Here is a 17,028-nt window from a genome sequence, read left to right on the forward strand (position 1 = left end):
GTGGGGCATACGTCATCATGGCGCCCCCTGTGTGGACAGGGGTGAGCCATGATGGCACCCGGACAGCGTGGTAGGGCTTGAGAGTGTGCGTATGCTCTTCTGTCCCGAGCTGTAAAATCGGCTCAAGGCCGGTGCTTTGCACCAGTCTGTACCAGGCCAATATCATGTATAATTTGGGCCTTAGTCTCTACATTATTCCTAACTATGAACTGGGGAACTTGACTGAATAGAATGGTAGCCCTCTAGGAAGCTATTAAAGAATTATACTATTGACATGCATTAACAGTGAACTACTGTTTGATGTACTGCAGCCATTCACTCAAAACCACAAGGTTGCGAGTTCAAGACCAGCAAAAGGGCCCAAGCTCGACTCAGGCTTGCATCCTTCCGAGGTCACTAAAATGAGTACCCAGACTGTTGGGGGCAAATTAGCTTACTTGCTGTTCACCGCTATGATCTTTGGAATAGCGGTATATAAATAAAACAAATTATTATTAATTATTATTATGATAACATGAAAACAAGATTATGGAAAATTCCATAGTAAGTGTTATTTTCCCATTTATTTTCTCCAGATTGCAGAAGGTTGTATGAGCGCCCATGGCACTGTATATTTATAATATAAGTGCTTTTGTGCAAAATTCTTTCTTAAGTATTGGTTCACAACAAATATTCACTCCAAAATGTATGGCTGCTTGATTGCTGTCTAAATAATATTTTACATTCTAAAATCCTTTTTATTCTTTCCAACAGTATAAATACAAAGAAGGCTATCGCAAGCAGCTTGGCCACCATGTTGGAGCTCGCAGCATACAGGATGATCCCAAGCTTGTGCATTCTATGAATGTGGCCAAGATGCAGAGTGAGAGAGAGTATAAGAAAGACTTTGAGAAATCAAAGACAAGGTATAGCACTCCTGTGGACATGCTGGGTGTCTTATTGGCCAAGAACTGTCAGAAACTGGTCAGCGATGTTGATTACCGCCATTATTTGCACCAGTGGACCTGTCTCCCAGACCAAAATGATGTCATCCATGCAAAGAAAGTATATGAATTACAAAGTGATGTAAGTAATTGTCTGCTTCAACTTCACTGGGTGGGAAAATCAAAGACCTATAGTTTCTTAATAAAAGAATAATATGATAACATATTGGTTTTGAAATGTGCTTGGGCATAGATCTAAAGCTGGGGTCACCCCCAATGGTGTTAATCTCCTATTGTGTTTTAGGAGATGTTATTAGAGCTTATATGACTGGAAGGATCCTGATGCCAACAAAACTTGTGATTCTGAGGAGTCTGAGTAGTAAAACAGAGAATGGACTCATATATATAGTTTGAAAGAAAATGCTGTGTCAGCTGCTGTGATGGCATACAGTTTAAAAAAATGAGTATGCTACTAGTCCACAATCTGATTTCATCAGAATAAAATAATTAAACCCCTTGCTCTTGAGCACATGGATTGTGGACCATAATGATTTAAGATGTTTTCTTCAAAATCAAGCAAAGCCAGTTCACAACAGTGAAGGAGAAACTTATTACAGTTCTTAGGATGAATAGATCAGTTTCATATGTTTGGGGATGTTAGGACTATAAATGCTAACTAAATAACTTTGAAATGTGTTTCTTTACAGAACTGCTACAAATCAGATATGGAATGGATGAGAGGCATTGGCTGGGTACCCATTGGCTCCCTGGACACTGAGAAAGCCAAGAAGGCTGGACAGATCCTAAGTGAAAAGCTCTATCGTCAGCCACCAGACAAATTTAAATTCACCAGCGTGACAGATTCTCTGGAAATGGCTTTGGCCAAGCACAATGCAGAAACAATGAATAAGGTGAGCACCAATTGCATATCCGAGATATGGGAGCATCTGCCTATTGAGAATTAAAGAGCATATTAGTGATTTCATTTTATGGTTATCAGTTAACAGGCACACACTCTGAATATTTATCTTTTAAAGTATTTCATTTTAAATTTGTCTTTTATGTTGTGGTGTTTAGCTATTGGAAATTTATTGCTTTGGCTGTGTATTAGTTGGCCATGCTTACTAATGTATTGTTTTAGCCTTTAGGTCTTTATTTTGAAATGTCAAGTTTTGATTTATATTTGTTTTATTTGTTGATTAATGAAATGTTATTTTGTTGAAATTGTGATTATTATTATTATTATTATTATTATTATTATTATTATTTAAAAAACACCCTTTTATATGGTATGTCACCCAGGGTCATACAGCTATTGGGTGACTGAAAATGGAATGAATCGATGAATCAGTGAAGAATTAATGAAAGAAAAAGTGGGACAAGAGATAATGTGTACATTTAAGGTCCTCCATTTTTCTTAAATGTCCTACATTTTGGGCTGAGTTTTATGCTGCAGTTGTCCTACAGTTTGGTCTCGAATTTGTTCCACTTTTTGTCTCCGGTAATAGTGGACAATTATGGCAACCCTGCGAGTTGGCAGGAGAAGCGCAGGCACATTCCTTGTTTTTCCATGAAGAATAATGCCAAACAGTACTGGGAATAGAAATGAGTTGCATTGTTTCTTGACTTTCCTTGTCTGACACCACTAATTATACATCGCTGCATAGTTTAAAACTCAAAATCTATTAGAATATCAATATAAACAAGTCCTAGGCACACTTATTCAAGGATTTGGCTTCACTACAGTCAGAATAATCATGGGGTCCATGCTGGGGTCCAAAAGACACTGCAGAAATAATCCAGTTTGAGGCCTCTTTAACTGTCCTGGCTCAGTGCTAGGGAATTCTGGGAATTGTACTTTTGTCAGACTTTTAGCCTTCTCTGTCAGAGAGCTCTGGTGCCACAATAAACTACAATTCCCAGGATTCCCTAGCACTGAGTGGTCTCAAACTGGATTGTTTCTGCAATGTGTTTTGGACCTATGTTGCACATTATTTGGCAACACCATTATGAAGCTGCTACTTTTCAGGATTCAAGTAAATAGTCATATCAAAATCTTGTATGATGTAAGTTGACCTCATGTATAAGTTGTGGGCAGGTTTTGGGGCCCAAATTATAGATTTTGATATGACTCATGGATAAATTGAGGGTAAAATCTAGGGGCATGTAACAAAAGATCTAAAGGATGAAGCAAAGGAAAACAGTGCTAAAGAACTTACAAAATTCCAGCAGACATAACTGTGCTCATGCTAAAGTCTGGATGGATGAGAGAATAGAAGGGAGTTAGTGCTTCCAGGACAGATTGTGCTCTTGCCTTTCACCAGGCGATAGTTCCTTTATTTAAAATAAGAATTAAAGTACACGGCTTACATTGATCCATGGATAAGTCAATCCAGGTTTTTGGAATCAGTTTTTTGACTAAAATTTCTAGACTTGCAGATGAGTATATACAGTATGTAAAGCTTTATAGTCTGTTGCCTGTTGGAAATGAAATCCTTCCTTGATCCAGAATATGGCTGGTGATACAGGGCTAAATACTATTACTTGTCTCAGTTAAAGTTAACTCATTGAATCAAGGCAGCTCAGCAATAGTCATGTAAATTCCACTGATTTAAAAAGGTTTACTCTAGCTAGCACTAGCAACTGGATTTAGGCCATAATATGAAGCGATTGCAGATTGCCTATTGAATGGAACAGAACATTGTTCTCGGGAAATGTCTTGGAATCATTCCACAAACCATTTGGGACCAAGTTGTAAAAAGTCTTCCCTAGCATCAAACCATGAATTGGATTGATCTGTGCTGTTATGCAGAAGTATGAAAGCACCTCATAGGCGAAATGGAAACAAATTTTAAAAATACTTGGCTACAGATTGGGTCTCCTTTATCTGAAATCCGAAATATTCCAAAATCCAAAACATTTTTCATGGGTAGTTGAGAGTGACACCTTTGCTTTCTCATGGTTTAAGGTTCACAAACTTTGTTTCATGCACAAAATTATTTAAAATATTGTATATAATTACCTTCAGGCTATCTGTATAAAGTCCATATGAACCATGAATGAATTTTGTTTTTAGACTTGGGTGCTGTCTCCAAGTATCTTATTACATACTACTTCAGTTGTTCCCAAATTTTGGTCCTCCAGCTGTTTTGGACTTCAACAGCCAAGATTCTTGACTTTCAGCCACAATGAATGGGCTTCTGAGAGTTGAAACACAAAACACCTGGAGGACCAAAGTTTGGGAATCACTGTATTCTATGTTACAAAATGCAAATAAATAAATAAATAAATAATAGAAAATCCAAAATCCAAAGCACTTCTGGTCCCATGCATTTTGGGAGATTCAACCTGTACTATAAAATTATGCTAGTGAATTTCTGCTGTTCTCCAGGGCATCTATCTTTTGCTGACATGTTTTATTGACATCTCTGTCTAAATCTATTCCTTGGAATAGAAGCAGATTAAGCGAAGTAAATTAAGCCCAGCAATTACACTGGTCTTGCTTTTTTCTTACTTTTAATTTCTTTTGCAGCGTTTGTACACTGAAGCCTGGGATAAAGATAAGACTCAAATCCACATAATGCCTGATACCCCTGAAATCACACTGGCTAGACAAAACAAGATGAACTACAGTGAGGTGAGCTATTTGACTTAAAGTGTGTGAAACTTTTGATTTTTGAATATAGCCACTGTATGAAGTTTATCTTCTGCATGATTACAACAGGAGGTTATCTTCCAGAGATACTTAATGGTCACTTTTGCTTGCTGATGAGGCATCACTCTGTGAACCAAACTCTGTAGTAGCTGTTGAGTTTGCAGCCATTTTCTAGTGATAATGCTTAGGCCGATTCTGTGACAGCAGCGTCCTGCTAATATCAAATGTCTAAAGTTTGGTCAAGTAAAATGTGTGGGTGACCAATAAATAAACAGGGCTGAAGACACACTGCAGAATTAATTCAGTTTGACACTGCTTTAACTGCCATGGCTGAATGCCATGGAATTTTGGTATATATAGTTTTGTGAGATATGTAGCCCTTTCTGTCAGAGAACTCTGGTGCCACAACAAACTACAAATCCCAAAATTCCTGTCATGGCTCAATGTTCTAGAATTCTGGGATTTGTAGTTTGGTGCGATATTTAGCCTTCTCTGTCAGAGAGCTCTGATGCCACAACAAACTACAAATACCAAGATTTCAGTTGAAGTAGTGTCAAATTGCATGAACTCTGCAGTGTAGTGTGAGTCTGGGACATTTTTTTAGGTCCCACAAGCTGCTGGGCTTGTAAAAGGCTCACTGCCAGCCTTTTGGGAGTTTTTTTTCTAGGCCCTGCACCATTCTGGCCAGAGCTTGTACAACAAGATGAACAAGTTGCAGTACTGGCAAACCACTTCCTGCCTTGCTCCAAATGGCCAGTTGGACCCCAAAGGCATCCCATTATCTCTCCCCCCAATCCCTCACCCTTTGCTCTTAGCTTTTTGTTGCACGGACATTGCAAAAACACATACAAATAGCTTTGAGCCAATAAGCTCTACAGACAGACAAGGATGGACAAAGATGAATGTCTAGGCTGTAAACTCACAGCCAAAAGAGAAAGTGTATCCTCTTGAGGTGTTCTTCACCCTGAGATTTATCCTCCTGCCTGGAGACCTGTAAAATTACAGCTTTGGTTGATCCTCTGAGACTCCTGTTGTTCTTCAAGTCATTTCCAACTTATGGTGACCCCTAAGGTGAACCTGTCACAGGGTTTTCTGGGGCCAAGTGTGTGACTCGCCCAAAGTCACCCAATGGGATCCCATGGCTGAGCAGATAATTGAACTGTGCCATAATCCCCAATGTTCTCTTACCCCAGGCCTTCCTATGATGGGAAATACCTGGCCCTCAAAACCTCCCCAGAGTGCTGCGTACCATTTAAAAGCTATTCCCCACCATTGGTGCTCATTTTAGGTCCAAAATGGCCTTTAATCAAAACCAGAAGTCACCGTGTGGTCAATTCAGTTTTGTTTTCTAAAAAGAATAGTGTGGCTTGAGAATGCAGGCCCCAGATCCTATGTGGCTTCTCATCCCTGCCCTAAAGGCATAGGAAGAGGCCAGGGAAAAATGTTTCTTAAAGAGTTTTCAACCTCAGGTGCAAATTAAATGATCTAGGGAAACATTTCAGTTATTAGATTTTTGTGGGGATTTCAGGCTATGTGACCATGTTCTAGATTTCTGATGTTTTACTAGCGTCTGTGGCTGGCATCTTCAAGACTTTCTCTAAAGATGCCAGCCACAGACGCTGGTGAAACATCAGAAATAAACTCTTCCTGAACATGGCCAAATAGCCTGAAAAACCCACAAAAAACTATGAATGCTGGCCATGAAAGCCTTCAGCTTCATATTTCAGTTATTATTTGACTGAACAAATGAACCAAACTGTTTGCCATTTGGGCATTTGCACCTTATTTCAGGACAGAAGAAAGAGACAGCTCATTCCTATCAATCCCAGGAAAAAGTTCTTAGCTGGGACTATAGATTACTTCTGGGATTAGCCTCAGACAAAAGTCCTCACCCCTACAGAGACAACTTGTAATCTTGCTCAGAAAGCCTATGAAACTTTATGTAGAAGAACAGTTGAATGAACTTCATTTCATCAAGATGAGCACCAGAGGAAAGGGGGAAAAGGTCCTTCATTCATATAGATTGGCATTCACTTGGATCTATATGCCAAGAAGGGGTGGACAAAGATTAGAAGCAGCTAGAACTGTTTGTTGTATTGCTGTTGTTATGTGCCTTCAACTTATGGCAACCCTATCATGGTGTTTTCTTGGTAAGGTTGACTTAGAAGAGATTTGCCATTTCCTTTCTTTAAGACAGAAAGAGTATGATTTGCCTCAAATTACCTAGAGTGATTCCCTAATGGGAAATTTTAGATGTTAAACAGTGCAGGGGGGCTCTGTAACCTATATACAAGGTGAAGCATCACTCCTACAGTCTTGGGGAGGGAGCAGGAAAAAAGGGGAGGTCTGGAAAGTTTGGTTGGACTGAAGGCTGTAAAAACGGTTTTGGATGAGGGGGGGTCACATGTGGCCCTGTGCCATATTTTGCTGATACCTGGTAATGAGTGAGACAAAGACACCCCCCCCCCCACACACACACATATCTGTGTTTCATCCTTCAAGCCTCAGAGAACGCTACTTGAAGTGGAAGGCATGAGAGAGGGGTCATCTATGAGAAATGCTATTGATTACAGAGATATGGTAGCTGGTGATACCATTTTTATGCATTATCTTTCCATACATGAAGGAAGGCAACATTTAGTGTCAATTTGTACTGTATTTAAATAATAAAAAATCTACATGTTTTCTCTCTTTCTTTTTTGAAAAGAGTCTGTATAAACTCTCCCTGGAAGAAGCAAAGAAGAGAGGTTATGACTTACGAATTGATGCAATTCCAATCCAAGCTGCCAAGGCATCAAGAAATATTGCCAGTGATGTGAGTTTTCTTGGGTATAATTAACCATGCTAACTAAGTGATGGGTGTTGTAGTCCAACTGGGAAGTGATTGGGTTGGGGAAGGCTGGTGTATACAGTAATTCAGAAATGTGTTTTGCTGAGACTCCAGCATTAAAGAGACAAATCACCTTTTGGCTTATACCAATAGAATATAATAAACAGTTCAACGCAATTAAAAAAGAGGCCTTTTGAGATTAATTCCTACTTCTCCAAAGTTACCAGCAACTAGATTTGTTGGAGAGCCTCTTGTTTACAAATCCTGGGATCTATAGTTTATTGTGTCTTTTTTTGGGGGGGGGGGGGGTGTTCTGTTTTTTTCTGTTCTCAGAGTACATTTCCCCCTCTGGAAAACCTTAAAGAAAACTGCAGTATAGTTCAAAACCTAGGATCAAAAACAGAATTTTTCATTTTCATTATGAACTGTTAGATTATTTACACAATTGCTGCTAATTGGCTTATATTATTTCTCCTACCTTCATATCTGTACACCTTTTGCAAACAAGACAGACAACTGTGCTTGAGGAAAAGTATCCCTGTTCACATATACCTGAATCAAAGTTGTGTCAATTTATAAGAGAGTCTGTTAAGAAAGAATTATCAAAATTACCACATCCAGTAAGTGTATCTTAAAGTGGCAGGTCTCTGCACATCCTTTATGAGATAGCTGAGCTGAATGGTTTGTTAGAATCCCTTCAAGCCACAGATAATATGAATGAACCCAGGGAGCCCCAAAGAGACAAAGACAAAAGTTTATCACTCTCAGCTTTGTTTATGGAAAGTATCAGTTGATGGACATTTGCTCCATAGTGGCCATCTTGTCATCATCTAAGAGGTAGACATTACCCTAAAACCTCTGTTTGTGCCTGCATAGGCAGTGTAAGAAGGATGAAATGGGCCATGGGCACAGCAGTCTTCAAGGAAGTAAGATATTGGATAGACAGGCTGGTCAGAGCTGGTAGATTTTGACTGCCTTCCTTTGCTACTAATGCACGACTACTGCACAATCCACCAACAAGGTTGCAGTCTTGGTACCTCAAGCAAGCCTGTCAGCTCCCAGCTATGTCAGGACTAGAAGTAAGATTGTAGGTCTCTTAGTAAGAAGCAGATTGTAGGTCTCTTAGACATCACCACCATCAACAGCTGGAAGAGTCTGGCCCTGTCTACACAGGCCTTGAACCTTATCGCACACATATTTTTTAACGTTTTGGGAACTGTAGGAGGATGCTCGTGTGCGTGCGCATCCTGCAAAAAATGGAGTTTATCGCACACGAATACGTCCTCCAACAGGCCCCGTTCCGTCCCCTGGCGCATAGCCGTCCCCATCCAGTGCTGTGGATGGGGACGGCTACATGCCAGGGGACAGAATGGGGCCTATTGGAGCACGTATTTGTGTGCGATAAACTCCGTTTTTTGCAGGACGCGCACACACACGAGCATCCTCCTACAGTTCCCAAAACATTAAAAAATATGTGTGCGATAAGGTTCCTTGTCTGCTCTGTGGGTAGTCCTGATACAAGGCCCAATCCCAAGTCTGATGTGAACAGTTGGGATGAGGTCCAGCCCATTCAGCACCAAATGGAGTAAAAATACTTAATATTTGCTCCAGATCATCCCAAAGGATCCAGAGCCCTCTGTTGCAGCTTCAGGTAGCTGGTCACATACATGCCCCACTGTGCCATTCAGCATGCACTTAGACACAAAGTAATACAACATGAATCCACATTTACTATATATGTTTGTATTTATATTTGTAGATATTCACATTCATGCTTGTGCAAAACAAATAATCTTAAAATATTGAGATCAGTTCCCATCAGCCTGTCTGGGCTTCTCTTTTTTCTCCCCTGTGCCTCTTAATGGATGGCTTTAGTCAGTATCTCTTTTCATGTTTACTTTGCAGTAAGTCTCCTTGAATTTAGTAGGACTTATTTTTGAACATACCTCTGAGGAATAACACTTTTAGTATAATTTACTAGCTGACTTCTATCAGTTCATCTATTTTCTATCCAAAATGCACATAACTAGAATGTTTAACACATCCATTGTGTGTGACAGAATACCTCTTTTTGAAGGCCCTTCATTCTAATTGAAAGTGATAAGTTCTGGCTTCCCATGCCATCTATGATCAAGAGAGAATACTACCTATGGTTTGCTGCAATTTCTTTCATTGCTATTTGTTTACTCCATACAGGGTCAATCAGCAGACTTACTTATTAATCACAAATTGTAGCATTAAATTAAACAGGGCTAGTGGTTAATGATATTTTTGCCTTGCTCTTACCATACCAAAGTTACCTGATAAGCACTTTTCTTGGTGGTAATTTATAATATGCACATATATTTCAGTATAAATACAAAGAAGGCTATCGGAAGCAGCTTGGCCACCATGTTGGAGCTCGCAGCGTACAGGATGACCCCAAGCTTGTGCATTCTATGAATGTGGCCAAGATGCAGAGTGAGAGAGAATATAAGAAAGACTTTGAGAAATGGAAGACCAAGTACACCAGTCCTGTGGACATGCTGGGTGTCTTATTGGCCAAGAACTGTCAGAAACTAGTCAGCGATGTTGATTACCGCCATTATTTGCACCAATGGACTTGTCTCCCAGACCAAAATGATGTCATCCAAGCTAGAAAGGCCTATGATCTACAGAGTGATGTAAGTACCATTTTTGTTATATGGAAGTCAATCCAGATGTAAAAGGGCAGCCACGGTTCTTTAGCTGTCCGTCTTCCTTATATATGTATAACATGGCTGTAGTGGTGGTGGAGTCTGATTTTTACACCAAAAGGGATACATGGATGAGTTTAGCTAAATTTCTCCTACTTAGCTTCATCATTTCAGATGCTTTTCACCTAACCCAGCTCCAGTTTTAGACTGACTCCCTATTGGTCTCTATTACTCTTCCAAGTTTCAAGGGTGGACCATCTGAAGTAAAGAAACACACCTAAAGAAAAAGTGTACCAGTAGAAGTAATTCTTGTCTCTGTTTGAGATTTTTGTTGTGTACAGACAGACACTTTCACATGCTAAACCACAGAAATTGGGTGTGTGGAATACAATTTTTCCCTGGAGATTTAGATTGTTTTCCTTCCAAAATGCAACTATATGGACATCCTGCATACAATTTTGTGACATATTCAAAAGACTCTTTGAACTTTTGTAATTTATACATGTAATCTTACAACTGAAGTGATGGTTAGGTTTCTAGTCAAGTTATAAAAGCAGAAAAGGTTAACTTGTTTGTACTGAATTTCTTATTCACAGAATTACTACAAATGTGACCTTCAGTGGATGAAAGGGATTGGCTGGGTCCCTATTGGTTCATTAGACGTTGAAAAAGCCAAGAAGGCTGGAGAAATCCTAAGTGAAAAGCTTTACCGTCAGCCACCAGACAAGTTCAAATTCACCAGTGTGACAGACTCTCTAGAAATGACCTTGGCGAAGCATAATGCAGAAACAATGAATAAGGTAAAGCAACAAAACTGTGCAGTTTACAAACTAGCAGTATAATGCTGTCACTGCTTGAGAATATGTGGAGGTATGGAATAATAAGAAAACTATTCAGGGACACTATCATTCCAGAATTTCAAGCCCTACTTATTTCAGCTGCAGAGATTTAAGCATGTCCCATATCTTTCTCATTTTAAATTGCAGGAATGTACACCTTCCTACTCTTGTCTGGATAATGAACCATTTGTATTACGTTTACTATATGCCATACAACTCAATTCTTTAATGTTTCTATACAAATTGACAAATAAATGATTATCTAACAAGCAAAATTGCTACAAATGGCCTTTGCTCATTTCTATGCAAGCAAATGATTGCTTTTAGTGCTTGATGAAGTTACTTTTATGAATCACAATCACCAGCAACCATGCTAGCTGGGATATTCTAGGAGCTATAATCCAAAAATATTAATTTTCCATTGTTCTGATCACTTTGTGGTTCCTTTTGGATCTTTTTAGATATTTTCATCAACTGTCTAAATAGGAACCTTTTGAATCATTGCTTGACATAATTAATTAGGTTGCACGCCTGTTTTTTGGTTTTTGGTAGAAAAACCGCCACAGTTTTGAGTAAGAGGCAGGTACCTCATTCCTTATCCTCTGTGAATTATAGATGTAGATACAACAGATGAAATAAATTAATCAACTCCATCTTATTACTGCAAAATGCATCTGGTTGCTAAAGTATCTAATTAGAAAACATGATGCTCTAGCTGGAGATCCTACATTGAACAGGGGGCAGCACTTACTCTAGCTGTTAATAGGGCTCTTCCAATGCTACGGTTGTATGATTGTATGATTCCTAGTTCATGTTAAAGTAGCTATCTCATATTCTTTGCAATTCTACAGCGCTTATACACTGAAGCCTGGGATAAAGACAAAACTACAATCCATGTCATGCCTGATACACCTGAAATTGTGCTAGCAAAACTCAACAAACTGAACTACAGTGAAGTGAGTATAAGGATGATGGCAACATATAGCAGTAATTGTGGCATAGCCTGTGGAGTACACAGTTACCACATGCCAAGTGTGGCTAAAGTATGTTATGCCTCAATTGCCCTGCAAAGGTTTGTCTTAGTGCAAAGCCACATTGCCTGTGTTCTCAGATCACACTAAGGGGGGAAACAAACTATCAGAAAGGGGTGGCTTGAAGCCACCCCTCCCAAAGATGGATTGGGGTCATGGTGAACACACACTGCAGCCCCAATCCATCATGAAGCTGGCCGAAAAAGGAGTGGCAAAGAGCCACTCCTTTTTCGGCTGGCACAAAGCCAGCTTTGCTACGTGCATTGCAGCTCGAAGCTGGCTTCATGATGCTCTGGTGGTGTGCAGCATGTAAATGCCACACTTCCAAAGCATCATGAAGCCACCCAGCTTCCGGGCGATGTCAAGATGTCATCGCAGTGTGCAACATCTAAACAGCTCCCACTGATGATGCCCTGAAGACACCCTTTTTGGGCCATTTGCTCCGGCCCTAAGACGTGGTTTATATTAGCCATTATTTGTTACTTTAGCCACAAATTGTTCTGCAGAACCACAATTTATGTTCCCCTTCTGTTTGTTTCCCTGTCATTCTGTTTGTCAGTTCCCATGGTGAGGTAAACTACTGGGAGCTCATAACAGTTCTGTGATTAGATATAATTTAAGCCATTACTGAACCAAATCAAAGTTAAAAGCAAACAACAAACCATGGCTTCTAATGGTTGTTTTTGTTGGGTTGCAGCCATGGTTTGTGTAGGGTAATTTATGTTTCCTAAGGCTTTAGCCATTGTAAAGGAAAGAAAAATGTAAATAGCAAAAATGTCAAAGCCAAGCCTGTTAGGATCTAGCTTTAAATCAGCAGAGTAGCAGAAATGTCCAAGGTTGCTTCCCTAAGAACTTAGACTGACTCAAAAACAACACCAGTAGCTTGTAGTTCAAACAAAAGTTTACTAACGGCTTTAATCTATATATATACATAAGAGCTATATCCTAATCTAGCTAGTGAATAGTTGAGGTAGAGAAGTAATCTTTATCTCACCATCTTTCCAAAGAAAGTTGAGAGAGGAGGAGAATGGAAAACCAACAGTTCATGAGAAAATATTGAAAGAGAATGTTTGTTAGTCCCAAAGGGGAAGTGACCTAAATTGCATGGTTAGTTCTTGTGTGTGTGTGTGTGTGTGAGAGAGAGAGAGAGAGAGAGAGGAGTTTGTATGCAGGAAATCCCTATCTATCTAAGGAGGGGGGAAGCAAATGCAAACATTTTCCAGCAGTTTGCTTATGAGAATGAATTAGAACATAACAAAAAACTATAATTCAAGTATAGCAACTTGGCTTACTATTATGTACAAGCACAGTCATTGTGGGATTTGCAATATGACTTAACTGAAGGAAAAATGTTCTTCTTTCTCACAGAAACTATATAAACTGGCTATGGAAGAAGCAAAGAAGGAAGGATATGACCTACGTGTTGATGCTATTCCAATTCAAGCTGCCAAAGCTTCCAGAAATATTGCCAGTGATGTGTGTATTGTTGTTATTATTATTATTATTGATATTATTATTATTATTATTATTATTATATTTATATCCTGTTTTACTGCAAAATTGAGTCACAAAGCAGCTTACAAATTGAAAGAACAAAATAATTAAAAACATACAAAGTGAGCATGAAAATAGAATTAAATTGTTAAGAGTATTAAAACTCAAAGAATAAAATGCAATTAAGAAAAAGTGCTTAAAAACAGTACATATTAAAACAGTTAAGAATACTAAAATGCACATAAAACTATTTAAAAAAATAAAACCTTCAAATTCAGCAGCACAAAGCATTAAAGAGTTCAACCTCAACTATCAGTAAAGGCCTGATGACACAAAAACCTACTGCCTGAAGGACAGTAAGGACCGGGCCCTTCTGGCCTCTCTGGGGAGGGAGTTCTAAAGCCTAGGAGCAGCCACTGAGAAGCCTGCTCACCTGTTCCCACCAAATAAACTTGAGAAGGAGATGGGACAGAGATGAGGGTCTCTCAGGGTGATCTTAAAAGGACCATACAGGGAGATATGATCCTTCAAATAGCTTGGGCCCAAGCCATATAGGTGAAAACCAGCACTTTGAAATGAGCTCACAAATGGATCAGCAGCCAGTTGTTGCAACAAAGGAGCTGTATGCTCCCTGTAGTCAGCCCCAGTTAATAACCTGACAGCTGCTCTTTGGGCCAGCAGAAGCTTTTGAGCACTTTTCAAAGGCAGACCCTTATAGAGGGCATTACAATAGTCCAAACAGGATGTAACCAAGGCATGGAAACCTTTACGAAGGCTATTAAGACGGAACTCTTCCGACAGGCCTTTCCAGACTAGAACATATTTGTTGACCCCCCCTTTTCCCCCTCCCATTATCCTCCATCTTTATCTTTTACTCTACTTGGACTCTGCTTGAAATTTTTTTACTTCATCTTAATGTTTATTGTACACTATTTTTTTTTAAACCTTTCTTCTTGGTTTAATCTCTTTTTAGTGTTTAATTATGTTTTTTTGACGGGGGGAGGGATGGGGATCTTGGAATTTTCAATGCATTTCTCTTTTAACTGTATCTTGTTTTACTGCTGTAATCTGCTTAGCTTCCTTGAGATTAAGCAGAATACAAATTATTATTATTATTATTATTATTATTATTATTATTATGTACAACTTTGGCCAGATCCAGTTTCTCCAGGAACAGGCACAGTTGGTGCATTAGCTTTAACTGTGGAAAAGCAGTCTTGGAAGTTTATTGCATTGGCCCTGAAACGGGCCCAGTGCGTTCTAAAACGTGTGCGCGCACGGGCGCACATGGAATGGGATGGGGCTAAGAAAGCTATTTTACTGCACGCTGGAATGCCGCCTTTGCGTCTGGGTGTTCCAATTGCATCCCCGTTCTGTTCCAAAGGGCGCCATTTCTGAGAACGCTTTAGAACAGTTTGCAAAAATGGCACCCTCTGGAACGGAACAGGGACGCAATTGGAACACCTGGCGGCAAAGGCGGCATTCCACCGTGCGGTAAAATAGGATTCTTAGCCCCCTCTTGTTCTGTGTGCGCCCGCATGCACGCACATTTTAGAACACACTGAGCCCGTTTTAGGGCCAGTGCAATAAACCTTTTGGTCACCACTGAGACTTGGGCCTCCAGGCTCAATGCTAAATCCAGGAGTATTCCCAAACTGTGAATTTGTGTTTTCAGGGAGAGTGTAATTCCATCCAACACAGGCTTAATCCCTATTTCCAGATCTGTCTTTCAATTGACCAGGAGCACCTTTGTCTAGTATGGATTAAGCTTCAATTTGTTTCCCTCATCGAGTCCATCGCAGCTGCCAGGCACTGGTTTAGCACATGAACAGCTACCTTGGAATTACATGGAAAGGAGTAATACAGCTGGGTGTCATCTGCATACTGATGACAACTGACCCCAAAACTGTGGACAACCACTCGCAGCAGTTTCATATAGATGTTAAATAAGATAGGAGACAAAAGTGAACCCTGAGGGACCCCACAGGCCAATGACCAAGGAGTCGAGCAGGAATCCCCCAGCACCACCCTCTAAAAATGCCCCTCCAGAGAAAAAACAAAGCCTCTGTCAAGCAGTACCTCCAAGCTCTAATCTAGAGAGGTGACCCAGAAGGATAGCATGGCTAATAGTATTGAAAGCCGCTGAGAGGTTCAGCAGAACCAACAGGGACACACTCCCCTGTCCAGTTCCATGTGCAGGTCATCCTTTGGTCCAAGGTGACCAAAGCTGTTTCTGTCCCATAACCAAGCCTGAAACGAGACTGAAATGGATCTAGATAATCCATCTCATCCAGGAACCCTTGAGTTGAGAAACCACCACATGCTCCAGCACCTTGCCTCAAAATGGGATATTGGAGACTGGCCTATAGTTATCTTGTACTGCAGGATCCGAGGAAGGTTTTTTTTTCAAAAGACGTCTTACCACAGCCTCCTGTGGCACCACAGACATTTTGAGACACTGCCTTGCTGTAAAAAGGCATTAAACACTTCTGTGTAAGAAAGTACTTGACTGAGAAATTCAGTGATTATTTAATCCTCTTTATTAAAGGACTACAGGGCTATGCAGACTGCCCCTAAGGGCCTCCAGCTGCCCTTTTTACAGCCAGAATGAGGCCGTGGCAACCACACGCTATGGATCCGATCTGTCCTTTGCAGGGAGCAAAAAGGAGCTGCAAAAAGTGGTTTGTTTTTGCGCCCTGCAAAGGGCGCAATAGCTGTGCTGCTGCAGCTTTAAGGCACTCCTTTGGTGCTGCGTCATGTGGAGAGGCCAACCTGAGGGCAGGGCCAGAGCATACATCATATCGATGCTTCGCCCCGACTCTGCCCCCAGGCTGGCTTTTCTTGCTGCTCTGCACAGCCTCTACATCATCCTGAGAATTAGGGGGAGAAAATGCAGCAGGGCACTTCTTTATCAGCATTATGGAGAAAGTTTAGAAAAGATCATAGAGAAAATAGATTGTTAGTATAGTAAATGGAGATTGGAAGATAATTAAAAACAGCAAATTGGAAGTGAACAGAGATATTAATATGGAATGAGATTCAAAGTCCTATGCAACCAGTTTTTTCATATCAAAAGGACTGTTGATTTGTGTTTCATAAAAGTAGCTCCCTTTGCCAATATAACATTACTTTTGAAAGTATTAGATTTTGAGCAGGACATTAAAAATCCCACTAACTGTGACATATAACAGGGTTTTTGGACTTTAAATTTTGGATCACAATAGGCTATGCTGTTTAAGTCCAATGCAAGTTAAAAGTCCAAAACTTTTGGAAAGTCAGTAGTTTCCTTGCCATGGTCTAGAATTGTTGGGACTGTCCAAAATGTTTTTTTTTTTTTAATCTTACATATAAAAGAGGAAAGGAGTGAAGAAATGAATAAAATTGAGTAAAATATTTACAAATGTTATAAACAGTGGGCAATTTGTATAATGGATTGCAAGAATGAAGGAATGATTATACAGCTAATGAAAGGATAAAAGGCAAAGGATAGACGAAACCAAACATAATTTCTCAATGGGTGGCATATTTATAATCTCCACAAAATGAGAGAAATACCAGCCAAAGGTCACTTTACTGAAGAC

At 39.9% G+C, this 17,028-nt stretch overlaps 1 protein-coding gene across 1 annotated transcript in view; it reads left to right on the forward strand.

The window, feature by feature from the left end:
* The window catches only part of NEB (nebulin), a 212,763-nt gene that overhangs the window by 88,327 nt on the left and 107,408 nt on the right, over positions 1-17,028 (forward strand). The window contains exons 59-66 of the mRNA XM_089520035.1: positions 754-1,065; positions 1,631-1,834; positions 4,456-4,560; positions 7,286-7,393; positions 9,760-10,071; positions 10,680-10,883; positions 11,774-11,878; positions 13,322-13,429. Of these exons, the coding sequence (XP_089376161.1) occupies positions 754-1,065; positions 1,631-1,834; positions 4,456-4,560; positions 7,286-7,393; positions 9,760-10,071; positions 10,680-10,883; positions 11,774-11,878; positions 13,322-13,429 (1,458 nt within the window). The remainder of the gene's footprint in view (positions 1-753; positions 1,066-1,630; positions 1,835-4,455; positions 4,561-7,285; positions 7,394-9,759; positions 10,072-10,679; positions 10,884-11,773; positions 11,879-13,321; positions 13,430-17,028) is intronic.

Source organism: Sceloporus occidentalis, unplaced genomic scaffold (genome assembly GCF_023333645.1).
Source record: "Sceloporus occidentalis isolate IW3139 unplaced genomic scaffold, rSceOcc1.0.p SCAF_4, whole genome shotgun sequence".
NCBI lineage: Eukaryota > Metazoa > Chordata > Lepidosauria > Squamata > Phrynosomatidae > Sceloporus > Sceloporus occidentalis.